At 31.9% G+C, this 21,357-nt stretch overlaps 1 protein-coding gene and 1 long non-coding RNA gene across 2 annotated transcripts; both read left to right on the top strand.

Moving 5' to 3' along the window:
- Positions 1–19,258: 19,258 nt before the first annotated feature.
- Positions 19,259–19,910, top strand: LOC105775013 (nuclear transcription factor Y subunit B-1). Its single transcript, XM_052622791.1, has one exon. The coding sequence runs from the start codon at positions 19,313–19,315 to the stop codon at positions 19,715–19,717; it is 405 nt and encodes a 134-aa protein (XP_052478751.1). The 5' UTR covers positions 19,259–19,312; the 3' UTR covers positions 19,718–19,910.
- Positions 19,911–19,938: 28 nt separating this feature from the next.
- LOC128034086 (uncharacterized) lies at positions 19,939–20,564 on the top strand. The gene is made up of 2 exons (XR_008190152.1): positions 19,939–20,091; positions 20,176–20,564. It is a non-coding gene; the product is annotated as an uncharacterized LOC128034086 (long non-coding RNA).
- The last annotated feature ends 793 nt before the right edge of the window (positions 20,565–21,357 follow it).

The following is a 21,357-nucleotide window of genomic DNA, read 5'->3' as shown; positions in this document are numbered from 1 at the left end:
GACTGTTTAATCCATGCAGTAGTTATTATCGTTTTTGTGTATTATAATCTTGGTGTCATATATATATATTACATAAATTTTACTTAGTAATCATTTATATTTTATTAGATATTGACATGTTCCCACGCTCTTAAACATCTATTGTCAAAGTTTATCGGGCTTGAATTCATTTATATAAATTTCAGGAGGTTTTTTATTTATTACATACGTTTTAAAAGTAAGGTGAAATTTTACATCGATTTCTCAAGTTAGTGCATTTATTTGATGCAATTCAAGATGTAGAGTTAAATGCCCAAAAATAATGTTTTAGGCGGTCTAGGTGTTTGATAATTGATATAGAGGTGCTTGCCATGATTTAAAAATTTCTTTCAGCCTGAGTTTGAGTGTTCTGCTTGGTCGGCTCGACCTTTTTAGTAATTTTTATTTTTCAATAGACGAAAATTTTGTTTTTATATTCAACTGTGTCGATAAATATGTCTTAGTTTCGCATTGAAAATCAAATAATATTATTTCTTATAAAAATGATATTATAATAATTTAAAGTTAATAATAAATAATTATTACCAATGATGTAAAATATGAGATGTATTAAGATATATGATAAAGAAAATTAAAACACTTGAAAACACCAAAAGTAAATATACACATATTAAAATTTATATAAAATCATTTTTAATTGAGTAACTATAACAAATTATATAAAATAAGAAACTATACGAAAATTAACATAAATATGACACACAAATATATATATAAAATTTAGAAACTATAGGATATTGATGCTTTCAAGTTTAGAAATTAAATTGTTGCTGTATAAAATATTATAATAATTAATAATGTGTCTATATATATACATGGCTGGAATTTTAAAATGGTTTTAAACTTGGAAATATCACACCGTATTAAATATATCTTTTTGTCAGCATAGCTATTAATTTGGGCATTAAATATTAATTTAAATTTGATGTGGAATATATTTAAAATATGTGAATCAAATTATAAATATATGTACAACTATTGCATGAATAACTTGGGTTTGATGATTTTAAAATTTTTAAAAATGGCTCTTCTAAATCTTACTTATACCGTTTGTTTTTCATCTCCAACATATTTATGTGATAATTAGATGCATATTTACAATTTGTTCCATTTATTTTAAATATGCTCCATGTCAGATCCAAACGGGTATTCAACGTCTAAATTAACGACTGAGCTAACATAATGGCATGGTTGAAACAATCGTGAAACTTTTAAGGATTCAAATAGAATATTTTGAGGTATAGGGACCAATTTAAAATCAAACTAATAATTTAGGTACAATTACTTAAATTTTCTAAAAAACAAATCATATTCTATAATTCCAAACCACCTTTTTTTAGTCCACAAGTGTCACCATTGTCTACGCCATGACTAACTAAATGTAACACCCTTAACCCGTATCTGTTGCCGGAACAGGGTTATAAAGTAATTTACAGAACAAATAAATAGATATTTCATATCAGAAACCAATCGAAATCAAGTATAATGTCCCTTATGTGAGCCCTCGAGGCCCAAAATATACATTAGAAACAAGTCGGGAAATATTAAAGTTTCTCAAAGGTGCAGGGGACACACGTCCGTGTGGCCAGGTCGTGTGTCTCACACGGTCAAGAGACACGCCCGTGTCTCAGGCCGTGTGGACATTCAAAATAGGGACACACAACCATATCCTAGCCCGTGTCCAAACTTATGAGCTCTCTAACTTGGGTCACACGGCCAAGCCATACGCCAGTGTGCTAGGCCGTGTGAGCATTCTGTTTTGCAAATTAAAAGATACAGGGGACACACGCTCGTGTGGAAAAAAATAGGTCATTTCCAAGCCACATTTCTCACCCAATTTGCCAATAGCCTAACTAAACATTTTTGGACACCAACAATCTATATCAAGGCAATCAACCAAGCCAAAACCAAGTTTTATACATTACGTAACACCACATATATCCAATAATCCATACTTACCAAATTGACCAAATACTCATATATGCAACTTTATACCAAATACAAGCCATACAAATGACTAATCTCAACAAAACGTTTATATGCCAACATTGGCCAAATTAGCCTATACATGCCATTATAACCTAAATTGATTTACTATATATACCGAAATGGGCCAATGGATAGTGTGAAGTAACTCCGACTAGCATCCAACCAAATCGAGCTTTCGAATTACTATAAAACAGAGAAAATAAAACAGAGTAAGCATTTAAGCTTAGTAAGTTCATATAACATGGAATTTAACTTACCATTATTTCAAATATAAGGTAAGCATACAAGAATTATCCAAACTAGCTTGGCCAAAAACCTAAACACATATCCTCATCATGTTAGCCAAGTAATCACATATAATAGCCCTTAATCATGGATGAACAAAGTCATCAAGCAAGTTCCACATTCCAGTAACAATAAATTCAAGCGTCAGTATATCATGTAATATCATTTCCATGTACTTCATGTATATATGGGTAATAGTTCGTTTCGAACTCATAATATCTCATAACAGAACTTTGCCCGTTGAACCATTTAAAATATCGTTGGATACATGGGAAGTACACACAAAGTGTACAAATTTGTAATCCGTCAATTCATATACATATGTGCTCATACGAGGATGTGAACGGGAAGCTCTTCTGAGCCATATAACGGGAAGCTCATGTGAGCTAAGTAACGGGAAGCTTTATCGAGCTGTATATCAGGAAGCTCATACTAGCCATAAATCGAGAAGCACAAAAGAGCCATCAATCGGGAAGCTCGTAAGAGCCAAATATCGGGATGCCCATAAGAGCTGTGGTGTGTCCGCAACACATGTAGGACCACAACCAATCCGGGAACCTTAATGACATGTCATTTGAATCCATCGAATTTCTAAGGTTCAAACGGGACTCTATACTTGTCAGATATGTTACCAATAATATAAATGGAAATTTACACAAATCACACACAGAACAATATTAAATTTAAATCACACAAATATACAATTTAGTTACACGAATTTACCTCGACAAGTATACGTAAATTTGTAAGCTACTAATTCGATACTTGTTCTTTTCCTCGAACTAATTTCATACTAGGTCTATCTGGATCTATACAAATGAATTTAACTCAATTTAATACAATTCATATTCAATTCAATCCAACACACATTTTTGGAAAAATACTATTTTGCCCCTATACTTTTAATTAATTATGATTTTGTCCTTAGGCTTGGAAAATGAAATTCATACAATTTAATCCTTATTTCAAACCTAACCGATTTTCATACATATTAATAGCAGCCCATGTATTTCACAAAATTTAGAATTTTTCGATAAAATTTTTATATTTTCATACATATTAATAGCAGCCCATGTATTTCACAAAATGAAGGTACAGGCCAGACCTAGTTGCAACGATCTCAAAAATGTAAAAATTACAAGAAATAACATAAAAAAATCACTTACATGCATTGAAAATAAGAAACCAAAGCTCCTTCACCCTAGCTATGGCTATTCGGCATAAGCTTGAAGAAAACGAAATTGATTTTGCTTTTTCATTCCTTAATTTTGTTTAATTTTAATTAAACTTTCTTTAATTTACAAATTTGCCATCCATTTCATATTATTTTATTATTTCCCATTAACATGCCGTCCAACACTAACCATTAGGGAATAATTATTATATTGGTCCATCCTCATGTAATTAATAATCTATTTAGTCATTGTTAAACTAGTTACTAACCTTTGCACCTTTTTCAGTTTGGTCATTTTTCCTAAATTAACTATCTAAACGTTAAAATTCCAGAACCAAATTTTAATACGACTTTAGTGACTCTATAAATATTCCAAAAATAATATTTACGAGTCAACATGATAGAAATTTCTGATCCTAAAACCACTGTTCCATCACCACTAAAAATCAGGCTGTTACATGAAAAATTCAATGCTAATGAGAGGATTTCGTTTACCTTTATAGGACTATGATTCTACTATTGTGGAATAATTCTATATCATGTAGAAGTCGCATACCTAAAGTACCAGATTTCGATTGCTTACCTATTTGAAATTAGGCTTTTAATACATCAAAGCATACGAGTCACACATGCATAGTCTATCATCCACTTAGGATTAAGGTATGCGACACTATGAACGTCACAAGTGAATAAATCTATAAACGGATCTAGGATAAATTCAATTTATGTTCTATCCGATGTATTGTCAGTTCAGAAAATGACATCTATGTCTTTATCTTCTAGGATTCATTCGCTCCGATACCCAAGATAAGGCATATCCCCAATTGAACTTGATAGACAATATAATAGTCTTTCAATCGATTTGCTCAATTTTGATTAAGTTACAGATTGTTTCGATTATCTACTAATATAAATTATCTTTTCGCATTATGATCCAACCACATAATGCAACTTAATATTAGTTAAACATTAGATATTCAATGAACCAATATTTGCTTACAATTTCCTTTTCATGCAAAAAACCATTGAAGACAAATACAAATGATATTAATGTATAATGAAATTTTATTTAAACCAATCTGTTTGAAAAATTATGAGTACAAAATGACGAATACACTACATTTAGGGTACTAGGTCCTAACAATCAAACCATTGGTTCTCGATTTGACAAGTTTGTTCGGTTCAAATCAAGTCAATTATTAAAAAATTCATAAACATTTAAAAAATATAAAATTATAAAATCTAGTTCAACTAACTTTTTTATCCCAATTTAACTAGTTTGTATCAGTTCACAGGTCAATCGAAATTTTGTCTTTGTTTTGGATTGATATACTGGTCAGTTCTTGGTCTAATTGGTCGATTTTGTCTAGTTCTAGAAACAATGGTTTAATAAGTCTTCCTTCTTTTAAAAATGGTGGAAGTTTTTGTCTCGTCCTGTGTAAGTATTAGTCTTACTTATGCAAGTGTTTTTAGGATAAGTTTATCATCGTTCTCTTCAATTTGGTGGATACTTTGTTTGTGTTGATGGAGTTTATCCTTCCTCGTCGATAATGAGTGTGTGTTGTATCTTTCTTTTCCCAGTATTGTATGATCTCATTCATGGAATGAATGAATTAGTTTTCCTTTAAATCGTATCACCAATTTTCTATAACATGTTAAAATGTTAACATATTAGGAAACATTATTTAACATGTTATCAAAATGTCATAATATTATCATGTTATTAAAACGCTGAATACAAAATACAAAATACAAAATACAAAATACAAAATACAAAAAGACATAAATGCAAAAGATATATTATCAAATCTCATGAGTCTTATTATGTGTACTTGTTTTTTATCGATTTATCAATATAAAAAAAGACATAAATGCCCTCAAATAATATTTATTACTTTGTAAACTATATGGGCTTTTGGTAATTTTCTAATTGAGTTGGGATCTTGTTAAAGGGTGACATCAACTTAGTTAGCCCTTTAAAATATACTAATACAAACAATGTGAGTGCAAAGCTTTTTTGTGTAAAACTTTTAAACTTTATAAAATAAATCAAATTGAAGGTTTGGTTAGAATGGTAAAGTTGAGGTTTTGTTATTGTTGGTGTGAAAAGTTTCTTATACCCCTACTCGGTGCGACACGTGGCACCATGAGAAGACACTTGAGAGACTCTCGTGGACGACCCTCTACTTACCTCCAGGCCTACAACTCTCAGCATATTCTCCACCTAAGCACTTGGATAGTCCTCTACTGCCTGACTAGTCCTTTGGTGACCAACCATCCGCTTTAGCGGGTACGCACTCACTTCCAAAGAGAGGACCACTGAGTGTAACAACCTTGTACTACCATAGTCAAGGGACTGTCAGAGTAGTACCATGCATGAAGACAACCTATGTATAATGGTCTTGCCACCTAGCCAACCAAACGATTATCATGTCTTGGATTTGTCAGTGATGTGGCCTCACTAAACACGAGATCTCCTCCCCTATAAATACCTTGTAGAATGATGAAGGAGGGATCAAATCTTTAGCCTTTCCGCAACCTTAATCACTCTCAATGCTTTGTCCCTTTTGCCTCTTTACCTTTTCTCCTTTCTTCGACTCTTTGCTTGTTTAGGTAAAGTGGCCTTCCTTGCATCGCCGCTGCCACCACCACCACCACATCCTCTTCTTTATCTCCTCTCTTGTAGACACTTGTATCAACAGAGTTCAAATCTCATTACAAGAAAGTTTTTTATTGTCTTTATTAAAAATGTAAAAAACAAAAATATCATCGTAATAATATAACTTATTTTAAATATAAAAAGATATTTTAGCCATTTTCCTAATCTAGTTTATATCTAATTGATTCATGAAATCAACTCAGTCAGAGGTTTAAAGTCAGTAAAGACAAAATAAAAAGTGAGAATATATGGGTTAGTAGGAAATTGGCCCAATGCACGGTCAACTTAAAAATGGAAATATGGGCATCTTTGAAGGGTCTTCAACTAGCTTGGGATATAGGGCTTGGACGGGTTGTTTTGGAAGTAGATAACATGACAACAATACATATGCTATTGAGGAAAGATGGCTTCTATGCTTTCGCAACTTTGACGAGATTATGGAGTCAGTTGGACTGAGATTGGGAAGTCTATGTTGTTCATTCATATAGGGAGGGCAATACGCTAGCAGATGCCTTGGCTAAGATGGCTCGCTGGCTAAAGAAGACTTCAACCTTTATAATCTACCTCCTACAAAGGTTTTACAACTACTTCATAATAACGTTAGTGTTGTTAGCTATAAATGGTCTGTTAATGTATAGTTTGTATGCTTCTTTAGCTCATTCCTAATGTTCTCTTTTCATTAATAAAAAAAGTGAGAATATATTCATTATATTTAATGGTAAAGAGTTAAAAAAATAGTACAAAGTAAAAATAAAGTACTTCTTTAAAAAAAAACACATAATCAATTGATCCCTTGATGAGAAAAATCAATTAAGTTCATCCATTGATGAAAGTTGTTGTTGACTAGTTTAACTATTAACTAATGTTGAAGTGGCTAATAAATATAATTAGTAATGATACGTGACTGCTACAAATATAAATATGTTGTTAAGTGATATGACATTGACATGCAATGTCAAGATACATTATAAAAATTAAATAAAATATATAAAAATATTAAAACTGTAAAAATATAAAATTATGAATAATTATTAAAGAATTCTAAAATCATAAAAAATATTTTAAATTTATAAAATATAAATATTAAAACTTTTAAAAGTTACCAAAATAATATAAAATGGTTAAAATAATCTATTAGACATATATCATCACAAAAATTGTAAAAATGTCAAAATGCATACTATATTTTAAAGTTTTGTTTAAATTGGTATGACCTTCAATTGAGTCTTAACTTAATTATGACATTACCAAAAGCTTAATCTCTAAAACTTCAAAATCTTCATACCTTAACTTTAGCATTTAACTAAAGCCATATCATTTTTTTTGCAAAATCATATATATAATATAAAAGAGTTACAGGAGCATATATGGAAATATTGTGTTTTGGGTTAATTTCTTTTAGTTATATTTAAAGTATGTTGGTTTTAGAATTAAGTTTTAAATATGATTTTTATTATTTTTAATTACAATTTATTTATAATTTTTATGATGGTAATGAAATATTGAATTCAATATTAATAGATATATTTAAAAATGGTAAATAAATTCTAATTCTAATTAGAATTAAGTCTTAATATTTTACCGAAATTATAGATCTAAATTAAAGTATTGAATTCAATATTTAACTATACAACAACTCTATTTTCATTTCCATCAATATTTAGCAGTAATTAAAACAGTAATTATATATGGAAATTAAATTTGGAATTTTCCCATAGAATGTATGGAAAGAGTGGAAAATCTACAATAAAATAAATAAAAATAACAACATTAAATACAATGTTCGTATTATCTATAAATAATTATATTTCATCATAGGAGAAAATCGTTTTCTCAATAATTTTGTTCTACAATAATCGATTTGGTGGCAATGGAATGAGAAATTACTGCAGTTTGATTTTTCTTAAATTTGTTGTTATGTTTTTTATTACTCTTCTATAGTTTACTTTTTATAACATATTTTCCTTTTGATTTTTCTTTCCTCTATGTATCTTAATTATTTGTATTAAATTTTTGTGCAATATAAAAATCATATTATTATGTAACAATAGTCCCTAATAGCTCTTCAATATAATACCATATTAAATATGTACAAAGTAATCTTAAATTTTATTTACATGTAAAATAGTAATATTAATTTTCCTTTAATTTTTAAGGAATATACAGTTCTTTCACAATTACAACTCATGTTCAACTTCTTTTAAAATTTTAAGTAAAACTTGAACTTTTCAAAGCCTAGCAATGTTATGGATAGAAGCTTCAACGATAATTTTACATTTTATATTTCTTTTTACTATAAGTTCATACTGTTGAAATGTTGCATTTTATTAATAAGTTTTAGTGGAAGGTGCGTATTAGCTAAGGGAATTAACACCTTGCTTAAACGATTCATTTTGATGAAACACCGTTTAATGAAATGGTGTGGCTTGAGTAGTTGTTATTCTACTAGTTGTCCAAACCGTTATTCATTCCTTTTTATCACCAATTAGGTGAGGGCAATACAGTTATGAAAAGAAAGAAACAATTTCAGTATCTTTTTCTTTGAATTTTCTCTCTCAAATCTCTCTCTTTTTCTTCTCTATTTCTACCGATTTCTTTTTCCAAATCAGTTTTGCACCAAAGGTATCAGAGCTCAGTCGGTTCTCATGGCCACCAGGGGTGTTACCACTAGATTGCAGAAAGATATGGGAGTGATGCAAAATGAACTTGCACAACTGCAAGTAGAGTTTACACAATTGGATGTAAGGATTGATGCGCGTCTGAAAGACCTCCAAGAGGGAATCAAGAGTGAGGTCCGCTCTGAGGTACGATCTAAACTCCGTTCCGAGATCCACTCCTTGTTTGAACAACATTTTAGGCAAACTCCTCCTACTGCTGTTACTAGACTGGTTTCTAATAAGGGTAAAGGAATTTTGGGAGGATCTCTTCTTGATTTTCCACCAAACAAGCATCTAGCTGTGTCTCCTATGTTAGATTTGAGACATATTGGGGTGTCTTCTCGAGGGGGAACCTTGGATGCTATGACTAATCCTTTTCAAGTGGATTGTTCTCATTTTGATGGGAGAAATTTCAAAGGGGTGGGAGATCATGCTAAGGTCCGAGTCATTATGTTGTATTTAGAAGGGAAGACTTTAGATTGACATCATTTCTTTGTTCAAAGGCAAGGAGGGTTGTATCAGTTAACTTGGGAGTTGTATGCTAAGGGTTTGAAGGATTGCTTTGAATTTAACTTTTTCCTTAATCCTATGTCTGAGCTTGTGTCTCTAATACACATGGATTGGTTGATCAATATCATGATGGATTTGTAAGTTTACTAAACCAGCTCCATTTGCTTGAGGCATATGCACTAAGTATCTTTACAAGTAATTTGAAACCTTAGATTAGACAGTACCTTCAATTGTTCAAGCCTCAAACCTTGGTTGAGGGCTATTCATTGGTTAGATATGTTGAAGATATTATATTGGGGCTATCAAGGAAGGGGTTACTGGGAGGTGGTGGAATAGGTCCTATCAAACTTTTATTTCCTAATCCCAAGGTACATCACAGTACTAATGGTTCTTTACTAGTAGGGGGTTCTACAGGAAGTAACTCTGGTTAACGAATTTCCACTAAATCTCTTTCTTAAGCTGAATTGGAGGATAGAAGGAGGAGGGTCTTTTTTTGTGTGGTTTTAAATACACACTAGGGCATAAATGTTTCAAATCTTAGTTGTATTAGCTCATCATTGAACCACAGGCTGATCAGGACACTGATGCTAAAAGCCTAACTTCTGAGGATTTCCAAAACTGTCCTGAATAATTGGAAACAGTAGACCAGGCAAATGAAACTCCAACTCCAGTGTTATCCTTACATGCCCTTTAGGGATCATAGGGGCACAATACTATGAGATTTTTAGCCTTCATTGATCATACTGAGGTGATTGTTTTAGTTTACTCAGGGAGTACACATAATTTTGTAGACTCTAAAGTGGCTAAGAGGTTGAATTTGACAGTGGAGAAGGCAAGTACACTGAAAGTAATGGTGGCTAATGGAGTCCGGTTATCAGCTTAAGGGTTATGTAGAGTTTTTCTATGGAAGGCGCAGTGTTATAGTTTCTTTACCGATTTTATGATTTTACCTGTAAAAGGATGTAATCTGGTGCTAAAAATTCAGTAGTTTTCTTCCTTGACTATGCAATTTGATTACATAGGATAGTGTTGTACTTCCAAGGTATTGTACCAGGAACCTTACAGATTGTTTCTAGCAATCAACTATCTAAATGTTTGAGTATGGTGGGAAATGGTCCATATCCTATATTGTTGACTTCATGTGATCAGACTACACTTACTATACCACCAGTCCAGTTGCCCCAAGACTTAAAAATCCTTTTTAATGAGCTTGAGGATGCGTTTTAGAATCTGAAAGGGTTACCTTCACCTCAGTTATAGGATCATAGGATTCTATTGATAAATGAAACCAAGGTAGTCAAAATAAGGCATACAAACACCCTACAGTACAGAAGACATAAATTAAAAGACTCATACAAGAAATGTTACAAGCTGGTATAATTTGTGATAGCTACAACCCCTTTGCTTCTCTTGTAGTGATGTTGACTACATGTAGTGAAGAAAAAAATGGCAGTTGGAGGCTGTGCGTTGATTACATGTGGCTTAACTATTAGGACATGTACCCTATACCTATCATTGAAGAACTTCTTGATAAATTGGGCCAGGTAAATTTTTTCTCTAACCTAGACTTGAGGTTAAACTATCACCAGATTCAAATGTGGGACAAGAATGTGCACAAAAAAAATCTTTAAAACACATGAGGGACACTATGAATTCTTAGTCATGCCCTTTGGCTTGACCAAAGCTTCTTCTAGTTTTCAATCACTAATAAACTTAGTTTTTAGACAACTATTGAGAAGGTCAGTCCTAGTCTTCTTCGATGATATACTTGTGTATTCCAAAATTTGGTCAGACCATTTGGTACATTTGCAAGAAGTTGAGGTTAAACCAACTTTATGCTAAGAGGAATAAGTGTACTTTTGAAGCCACTCAAGTGAGTATCTAAGGCACATTATTTCCATGGGATCAATTAGCATGGATTAGGCAAAGGTGGAGAGTGTTCTCAGTTGGTCTACTCCACAATCTGAGAAGGAATTACGAGGATTCCTTGGACTGTTAGGTTGTTACAGAAGGTTCATTAAAGGGTATGGAGTGTTGGCCAAGCCCCTCACTGCTTTGTTTAAGAAGGATGTTCCATGGAAATAGACCGAGCTTGCACAAACAACTTTCCAGTAGCTTAAGGAAGCCATCTGTCAGGCACCAGCTTTGGCTTTACCTGATTTCCAAGAGTTTTTTTTGTGTATAGACTGATGCTAGTGGACAAGGGGTAGGAGCAGTTCTACAGCAGAAAGGGAAATTAGTGACCTTTTTTAGTAAGACCTTGAGAGTCAAACATCAGGCATTGTTCATATATGACAAGGAGATGCTAGCAATGCTCCTAGCAGTAAAAAAAGTGGCACCCTTACCTGATTGGGAGACGCTTTCAGATAAAAACAGACTATCAAACCTTGAGGTTCCTCTCTGATCAACAAGCAATTACTCCCTATCAAAAATAGTGGGTTGCTAAGATGTTGATGTATGATTACTCTATTTATTATAGAACAGGGGCCCAAAATACAGTGGTAGATGCCTTGTCAAGAATGCCTCATGAACAAAATCACCAACTTTTCCAGTGTGTGGGAAATATAAGCCTTTCTTGGTTTGAGCTATGGGGTCAAATTGTGGATTCTTATGAAGAAGATACCAAGTTGCAACAGTTGTGCCAGGAACTCTAACATCAACCCAGCTTCACCTTAAATACTCTTGGGATGGTTGGTTGCTTTGAAGGTTGGGGAAAGTTGTGGTGGCCAGACAGAGGTTCTAAACAAGTGTTTAGAGGGTTACTTAAGCTGCATGATAGGTGAAAAGCCTTCTGACTGGGTTTCCCAGTTACTCCTGGCAGAGTGGTGGTACAACACCACCTACCACTTAGCCATTAAATACCACCCCTTATGAAGCCCTTTATAGTCAGGACCCTCCCATGCACCTGCCTTACTTAGTTGGTGCTTCTCAGGTAGCTACGGTAGATAAAACCTTACAACATAGAGAAGCCACGAGGAAGGTGCTGAAGTTTCATTTAAAACGGGTTCAAGAAAGGATGAAGCAAATGACCCAAAAAAAGAGGTCCAATAGGGAATTTATGGTGAGAGACTTGGTTTACTTAAAGTTGCAACCATACAAGCAGCACTCCATACGGAAGTTCAAAAACTAGAAGTTGTCACCAAGGTACTTTGGGCCTTTTTACGGTGGAGGCTAGGGTAGGACAAGTTGCTTACAAGTTGATTCTGCCACCAACAACTCGTATCCACTCAACCTTCCATGTTTCCGAACTAAAGAAGCACATTGGTTCATCAATGAGTTCATCTGTGTTGCCACCAGTGGGATTTGATGGTGCACCTCCTCAAAGAACCAGTTCGAGTGTTAGATAGATGAATGGTCAAAAAAGGGAACCAGGTTGTCACAGAGATTTTGGTGGAATGGGCTGACACATTTCCTGAAGATTCTACTTAGGAATATCTAAAGGAGATGTAGCACAGGTTTCTTGCTTTTGATCCTTGAGGACAAGGATCTTGTTTGGGGAGGGGTAATTGTTATATGGATCGAAGCTTCAACAGTCATTTTACATTTCATATTTCTATTATTTTGTTTGTTATTTCTTTTTACTGTAAGTTCATACTATAGAAACGCTACATTTTATTACTAAGTTCTAGTGGAGCGGTGCGTATTGGCTAAGGGGATTAACACTTTGCTTAAATGATTTGTTTTGAGGAAACACCGTTTAATGAAACGGTGCGGTTTGAGCCGTTGTTATTCTGCCAGTTATCCAAGTCCGTTATTCATTCCTTTTTATCACCAATTAGGTGAGGGCAAGACACCTATGAAAAGCAATAAACAATTTCAATATCTTCTTCTTTGAATTTTTCTCTCTTGAATCTCTTTTTTTTTTCACTCTGTTTCTATCAATTTCTTTTTCCAAATCTATTTCGCACCAAGCAAATCAAAAAAAAAAATTTAGAAAAAAAACTTTTGTAATTTTTTTTGAATCCATCATATTAAATACATCCAAACTATTTCTGAATTATTAAAATGGTTATAAAGATATTTTAAAAAAATACTTTTAATATTAATAAACCAGGGCTAAAAAACTAGTAAATTCTCCCGCACCCTAAATTCTCCATCTAAACTTCCATTACTAATCGGAAAGGCACCCTCAAACACACATATATTGCAACTGATACCAATGACTTCACAGGATTTTCATGTCCCTCCAAAACTATACGAACCCACCTTCTTTTCCACGTTGCCAAATCCTCACCGTCCGATCTGACCCCACAATGATTCCACAAATCCTACCTATTTTATTATTATTATTATTATTAGACTTAAGGGTTAAAAAAGTCCTAAACAAAAAATAAAAAAAAGTTAGTTGAGTCCTTGTATAAAAAATATACATTTAATTGGGGCTTCAAGGATCCAAAAAAATTAATTGGTCCCTTCTGCTAACAAAAATTGTTAATTGACTGATTCGATCATTAATTTTACTGACATGATTTACGGAAGTCACAAGAAAGTATTCCGTGGCGGTATGATGATGTGGCATGAATTTAGATAAACAATTGTTTAGATTTATTGGAATTGGATAAACACTTCTCTAAATTCATTTTGGATGGATGCAAAATTAAAAAAATTTAGACGAATTTTAAAAGAGTTATAAAATGCTACACAGAGCTTAGTGTCTCTCCACTAGTTTAGAGTAGAACTACAAGAAGCAAGTAAATCAGACAAGGTTGGTGTTTCATAGTTCACAGATGCTGCACATAGCATATTGAAGTGAAGTCAATATCTCTTTCCTCTTCTCCGCACGTTCACAGATGCAACCCTTGTGTTTGGCTTAGCAGTCCACGAAGATACCAAAGAGCTTCGTATGGTCACCAGCTTTTCAATATGTGTAAACAAGAAAGGAGTAGAGAAAAAGCATGACTGAATGTATATTCCAGCTAGAAAAGAATGAAACTCAACAAGAGTCATCATCATTGGGATGCTGACAAACATACACACTTCATTTACCCGAAAATGAAACACAACGTATTAACTAGGGCGACTGCTTCACCCGAAAATGATGACATAACAAATCAAGATTCCAGTGGAATGAAAGTTTGTAAATATTATCGATTCACATAAAAGTTTATCAAGGCAATTCTATTTGCTTAACAACACTTGGTTACTATGCATTTATGAATTTCACAGTAATAATAATATTAAGAAATTTCTTGAGAATGAATCACACAAAACAGATGGCAACGAAGACTTCATAAAAAAATTCAATGCAAGGATAAATAGTAAATTTATTCTTTTCTGTGGAGATGAAAATGAATCCGGCACATTCTATTTTGTTGTGATAATCATAGAAAGAAAAATAATAATTAAAATTATTTTTAATTATGTTTAAGTAAAAATCTTTTATATTTATTTATATATTTTTATTTTACACATTAATGAGGTGTTTTAATATTATTCATTGATGGTGCATGAAACTGAGAGTGCATCAAATATTATTATTAATAATAAATATTTTTTTTATTTTTACATATTTGAAATTTTATATATATCTTTTAGAGTTTTTTATTTTGTTAATAATTTTTAAGCTCTTTTAATTTTGTACTTATCCAAAATGAATCTAGACAACCATTTTACTTATTTTTGAAAAGAAATATTTTTAATGGTCTCTGTCAATTATGTAACCAAAGTTAACCGTCAAATAGTTAACTAACTATTTGCATTAATAAAAGATATGCAGACACATAAAATTAGACCATGGACACCAACAAATGCAATTGAAAAACAATATATTTATTTTAACAAAAACTTTAAATTAACAGCGTAAGTTATTGGTCGGTTAAATTACCAAACCCTAAACCAACCCAAAGGAGCTTAAAAAATGGTTAGGAATATTAAACCTTAATTCTTTTTCTTACATTTTATTTTGGTTGAAGCATGAACTCCTATTGCGCCAAACCTCTACAATTCAAATTGATTTGTATTAACGAAACAAGGTGGAATCGGAATCAGATATGAAATGTTTTTTCAAATTGTTTTTTTTTGAGAGAAAAAAATGTTTATCTGGCCCAAAAGTTTTTTTTTTTCATAAGCTAAATTTTTTAACTTTTACCCAAAAGCATTTTTGATAAGTATTCTTAAACTAAGCTTAGTACATTTGGAATTCAGTCTCCCTACTTTTATTTTCAAGAATTTAATTCCTCTACTTCTTGGATTTAAAATCTGCTTTCAAATTATTTATAACCAAGTAATGTTTTAATCGATAAATTAACAATATTAACCATTTGGACTAATTAATAACATTATAAAATATAAAATACTAAGTTATATTAGAAATTAAAGTATAATAACTAGATTTCAAATTTAAATATAATAGAATAACCAAAATTAAAAATTAACTATTTTTCTATAATGTAAAAGAAAAAAGAAAAAGAAAACAAGCAGTGTATCCACATTTCAGTGAGATCATCCTTTTATATAGAGTTATATAGATTACGTTTGTTTGATGAACCAGTTTTTAAGGAATCTTGATGTTGGGACCATTTGTGAAATATTCAGTCCACGTCTCTCTGTTTTTCTTTTTGGGGTCTTAATTTAAGGCTTTATGGTAGCTAGTTTATCAAGAAACCACTAAAAATTTACCAAATTAGAGAACTTAAAACTAGCAAAGGGAATTAGTGGGGTTAGGGGAACAAGCTGAGGATGATCATACAGTTAATCATCACGTTCATCATTTATATATGTATGTATGCATGTACTCATCAACCAAAATGTAGACACGATTCGGTAAAAATCTCCTTCATAAATCTATATTAAGAGTTAAATTGTATTTTGTCTCTTTTATTTAAAAATTGATTAAATTAGTTCTTGTACGTTACATTAAAACAAATTGATCCTTTTATTAAAAAATTATCCATTTATAATGTTAAAACTGGCATGATTGATAGAATAACTAAACAATTATAAGTGGCATGTTACTTGTGATGGCATAGCTAGAAAATTTGGAACGTGAGTCAAATTTTAAATAATTAAAACCTTTAAAAAAATCATATAAACTAATATATAATATTAATACTTGATAAATCTATGTATAATATAATTAAATGTAAAAGTATTACAAGATTTATTAAAATAATAACCGAAAGAAAAGACACATCAAATAAATTTCAATAACTTTTTATTTTTTTGCAACTCTCCATGATACTTTCTTATACGTTGAAATCGTTGAATTATCATCGCTTATCAATGTTTTTAAAAATATGAAATAAAAAAATTTCAAAACTTAATATTTATTGTTATCAAATAATTTTACTAATATACCGAAAATTTTTATAATATAAATTCATATTTATAAAATTCTATACTAAAATTCAGTATTTTATTTTTCATTTATCAAATAACAACTTAGTAAATATAATTACTATGATAAATTATAGGAAATATAAGATAAATTGAGAGCACAAAAATAAATTCATTATTTATTAAAAAATTCATGAAGCCAACATATAACTAGTAGTTTTTTACAAAATAAAAACCATATAAGTGTTTTTGGTGTCATGAGAATGCAATATGTCAAACACAAGCTTAACACAAACACGAAATTCACATGGCAACAATAATTTCTAAACAAAATGTTATTCATGAAATTCAAGATTATAAATACGATCAATCTTAATTTCTTCATGGATTGTATTAGTACAAATCTAAATTTATTACCAAATCAAGATGTTAAAAGTCTCATACAAAATCAATATCTTGAAATCATTTAATTAATTAAAATTAAACTTTGCATAAAAATCTTGATCCATCACAAGTAAAATCAAAATCTTAATTTTCTAGATATTAATTAATAAATCTAGTAAAGAAAAGAAGAGTTGTTGCCAAATTAGGGAGACCACTTAAAAGTTTTAAAATATAGTTGTTATAGAATACTTCACAACCTCAAATTATAATCATTCTTGTAACCCTGAAGCCCGACCCATCTCGCAAGGTGGAATGCTTGTAACCTACCTTGCGAGCCACACACCACCAATATCTCGCCTCGCCACTTTGTGAGGTCACAAGCCACGCATCCCTGATATCACGCAAGGTGTGATCATCACTAAATAAGTACAGGGTCTCGCCTCACCACTTCGCAAGATCACAAGCCACACATGACTGATATCAACCGAGATGGTGATCACCTCACCACCTTGCGGGGTTGCCTTACGAAATAAGTACAGGGGAGATCACACATGAGCACCACACACACCATCGATACCTCGTGAGGCTGTCCTTATACGAGTTGATCCCAGAAGGCCTCACCACTTCGTGAGGTGAAGCACGGACATTGTTCACTCGTTACGATGATACATTCTTACCGAAAAAGGCATGTTTAAGGGTACGTGTCGAGCCTAAAGGGGGAAATGTGTTGTATGCATGACACCTAGTTGGCCCCTAACACGTCACAGCAAGGAACCATGTCTTATAAATATGAAAAAATTGCTCCTAAGGGTGGGGGGGGGGGACTAAGAGAGCACCTCAACAATAGTTTACATATCTTGTAAAAATTTTGGAGTTTGTGTTTGAAAATAAAAGAAATCTTGTGAAAAAGGTGATAAATGTTGAAAGAAAAATATTAGGAATTTTTGGATTTTAGTGAGTGTAGAAAGATTAATTTTTGTCCTATAAAATAAAATTTTAAAGTTTTTATAATATTTTGCGAGGATCAATTTTAAATTTTTTTGTGGGGTCAATTTACTAATTTTATAAATTAAAAAGCAGATGAAATTTAAGAGCTAATTTTAACTGTAAAAATAGATGAAATTTTTAACAAAGAAATCCATTCGCACTCTAATCTAACATTTAAGAGCTAATTCACTCATTTTTTAAGTGAAAGGAACAAAATACAATCCAAGATAATTTCACCCCTAAGATTATAAACATTAAGATAAGACTTAGAAACCCTATCAACTGCAGGGTCATCAACCACACTTCTCCAAGGAAATGGCACTTATCCACAACTATCTTTAAATCTCTATATATAATAATTTATCTGATAACAATGTGAAAGAACAGTTCTATTTTATAGGTTATTTGGGATGGAAAAAAAGCTACTTTTCATGTCACTAACACTAACAGGTCATTCCCCAAATCATGATTCATGTTCCAATTAATATTCCTTTAAATAAAATATATGTACCTCCATCCAATTTATAATTCTCTCAACATCTTTGTAATAATTAGAATAGTACGGAATGTACAAAGGGCCAACTCTTTTGAATTTATATATATCCTTTTCCTTGTAGGTAGTCATTAATATGATCATACTTTAATTTATGTGTATATAAATTTGGATGTTATGTCATCTTTGGAATGTGATTGTATGAATTAATGGGTTAAAAAGTAAGCTATTTCACTGCCCTTTTAACCAGTTGCAACTTCAGACAAATTAAGTACCTAAACAAACACTTATTCCATAGTTATGCTGTCCTGTTGGGTGATGCATTTTAATAACCTTTTGTTATAACTATGATTTTGTAATGAACAGTTGGGTTGAATATCCACTCTGAAAACCTTATATGCAATTCGTTTAATCTCCTCCACCTTTGAAAACCATATTCTTACTCTTAACTCATTGGTTGAGCATTAAAGCAATCAAAGCTTTACTTATTATTTAAAATTAAATTGATCAATTGGCCCTCTCAGCATCAAATATTAATATTGCATTCCAATGAAGCCTAATCTAAGACATATATATATATATATATATATGCGTGGGTGCCAACACTGATGAACTTGGTCAAATCACCATTGAATCATGTACTCCAAAAGGTTGGGCTGGTAGACATGGCGCCCCACCATTTGATAGGCGTCAGCACATGTCACATCAATCTCGAAAAAGACACAAGTCTAAGTGTATGTATATATGTATATAGGTATGTATATAGTATAAGTTTTTCTTTCTATAAACTTGACATTGATTGCAGAACTAACCTTTTGACCTTTCGAGCAACAGGTATAGGTTTCAACAGGATATCTAAAATGGCCGAAAACGTTGGGGGGAGCGGCTCAAACGACGACGATGGTTTCAGGGAGCAAGATCGGTTACTTCCGATTGCTAACGTCGGCCGGATAATGAAGCAAATGCTACCTCCGAATGCAAAAATCTCAAAGGAAGCCAAAGAAACTATGCAAGAATGTGTTTCGGAGTTCATTAGCTTCGTCACAAGTGAAGCATCCGATAAGTGCAGAAAGGAAAGGCGAAAGACTATTAATGGAGAAGATATTTGTTGGGCCTTGGCTACTCTCGGTTTCGACGATTATGCAGCGCCATTGAGAAGATACTTGAACAAGTACAGAGAGGTAGAAGGAGATAACAAAGCAGCAAATCAAGACAAGGTTAATAACAACAACAGTGATGAAGGCAAGCATGATTGGAAGCAGTAGAAACTCCAATCTGGGGCCATTTGATTGAGGTTATATATATATATATAGCTTTTAACCTTGTTAATTACACTAATTAATCAACAAAGATTGGGTCCTATTTTTTACTTGATTTCATGTGTTTTTGTTAGATAAATCATAGATATAGATGACAAGCAAGGCTGTTTGCTTTTATTCCATGTATGGAAACTTTATGCAATTTTTCTTTTTGGTTTTGTAGTTTTTGAAACCCTAAGAAATCAATCTTAGCTTTGGGGAATTGGAGATCATCTTATGTAGTTGTATGTTTGAAATCCGATTCAAGATCCAACCTCGGTGATAACAAGGGTAATTTCATAGTTTCAACTCTGTTTGCAACAAGGAATTGAAGCTAACAGGTTAGTTAACTTGTAATAGTAGCAGTATTTGTAACAGTCTATTATATATGTGTATATATATTAAATCTGGGTTCATCTTAACAGTTTGCCACTTTCCCCCAATTATCTGGAGACGGTCTCCTGGTAAAGTAGCCAATATATCACCATGTTTCTGGAAATTTCCATTTTTATTCCTCGTATAATGATCTACCACTCTTTAGTAGAGGTTGAGTTTGGTTAAAGTATATCTATCTAGGGCTAGGGTTCCTTTTAAGTCAAGATGACAGGCCACAATTTAGCAGCTAGCTTTTGATGATTACTGTTAGGGATTTAATGGGACGGGTGAGATAAATATTGCTAAATATGGAACCAGGCGAGATAGATATTATAAATTCTATCATCATTTTTCAATTGATATGTTGTCTTCTTTCACAGTTAATGTATAATCTTGAAAATTTATATCTATGAATATTAAATGCATCTATTCATCCTTATTCTACTCTATATCACTCTACTTCAATTTAATTTTTATTACTTATCTTTAATATTTTTAATTTTTTTAAATCTAATAAACATTACTTAAGAGATTAGGGTTCCATTGTGTTTCTAATATTATGTGCTTCAATTGGAGCATTAAAAAAGATGCATCCATACAAAACTGACAGATTGGAAGACAGACAAAAAATTGGAAATTATATATTAAAGTAGAAAAGATCCACAAATCATTTCATTGCTGCACTGTATGAAGCACTGACTTGGGAAGAGGAGAATATTTGCATTGAATATTCAAGAATCCACAATATCCCAAAGCTCCAAAATAAAGTGTAATTTCTTTTTAACTACGGCCATGGCCATGCCATCATCAAATAGCCAGGAGCATAGGGATGACATATATACTTTGTTCTTTTTTGAAGTTTTTGCATGTGTTTTCTAAGAGTTATATTTTATTCACACGTCTAAATACGCGTCGGATACGAAGGAAAAAACAACTCAAGAAAGCAAAGCAACTTTGAGTGCATGTGCTTCCCCCCCTCTCTCTCTATGTACACTAGTTTTTTTTTTCGGTGATTATGTGTATTAAATAAAATATGTTATTTTTGTAATTTTTTATAAATAAATTTTTAAATAAATATTAAAATTTATCTTTTTAAAATTTTTATTTAATGAAATATAAAACTACTTAAATTTAATATAAAAAATAATTATTTTTATAATTGTTAGGATCGTCCTGATTAAGCAACAAACAAGTAAAAATAGCAGAAGAAATTGAGAAGATGAACACACAAA

The sequence above is a fragment of the Gossypium raimondii genome, chromosome 10 (genome assembly GCF_025698545.1).
Source record: "Gossypium raimondii isolate GPD5lz chromosome 10, ASM2569854v1, whole genome shotgun sequence".
NCBI lineage: Eukaryota > Viridiplantae > Streptophyta > Magnoliopsida > Malvales > Malvaceae > Gossypium > Gossypium raimondii.
Note: the sequence above shows the minus strand (reverse complement) of the source record. Positions and strands in the feature narration are given on the sequence as shown.

Excerpts from the sequence above, each read along its gene's own strand:
- LOC105775013 (XM_052622791.1), top strand. The coding sequence starts at position 19,313 with ATGGCCGAAAACGTTGGGGGGAGCGGCTCAAACGACGACGATGGTTTC.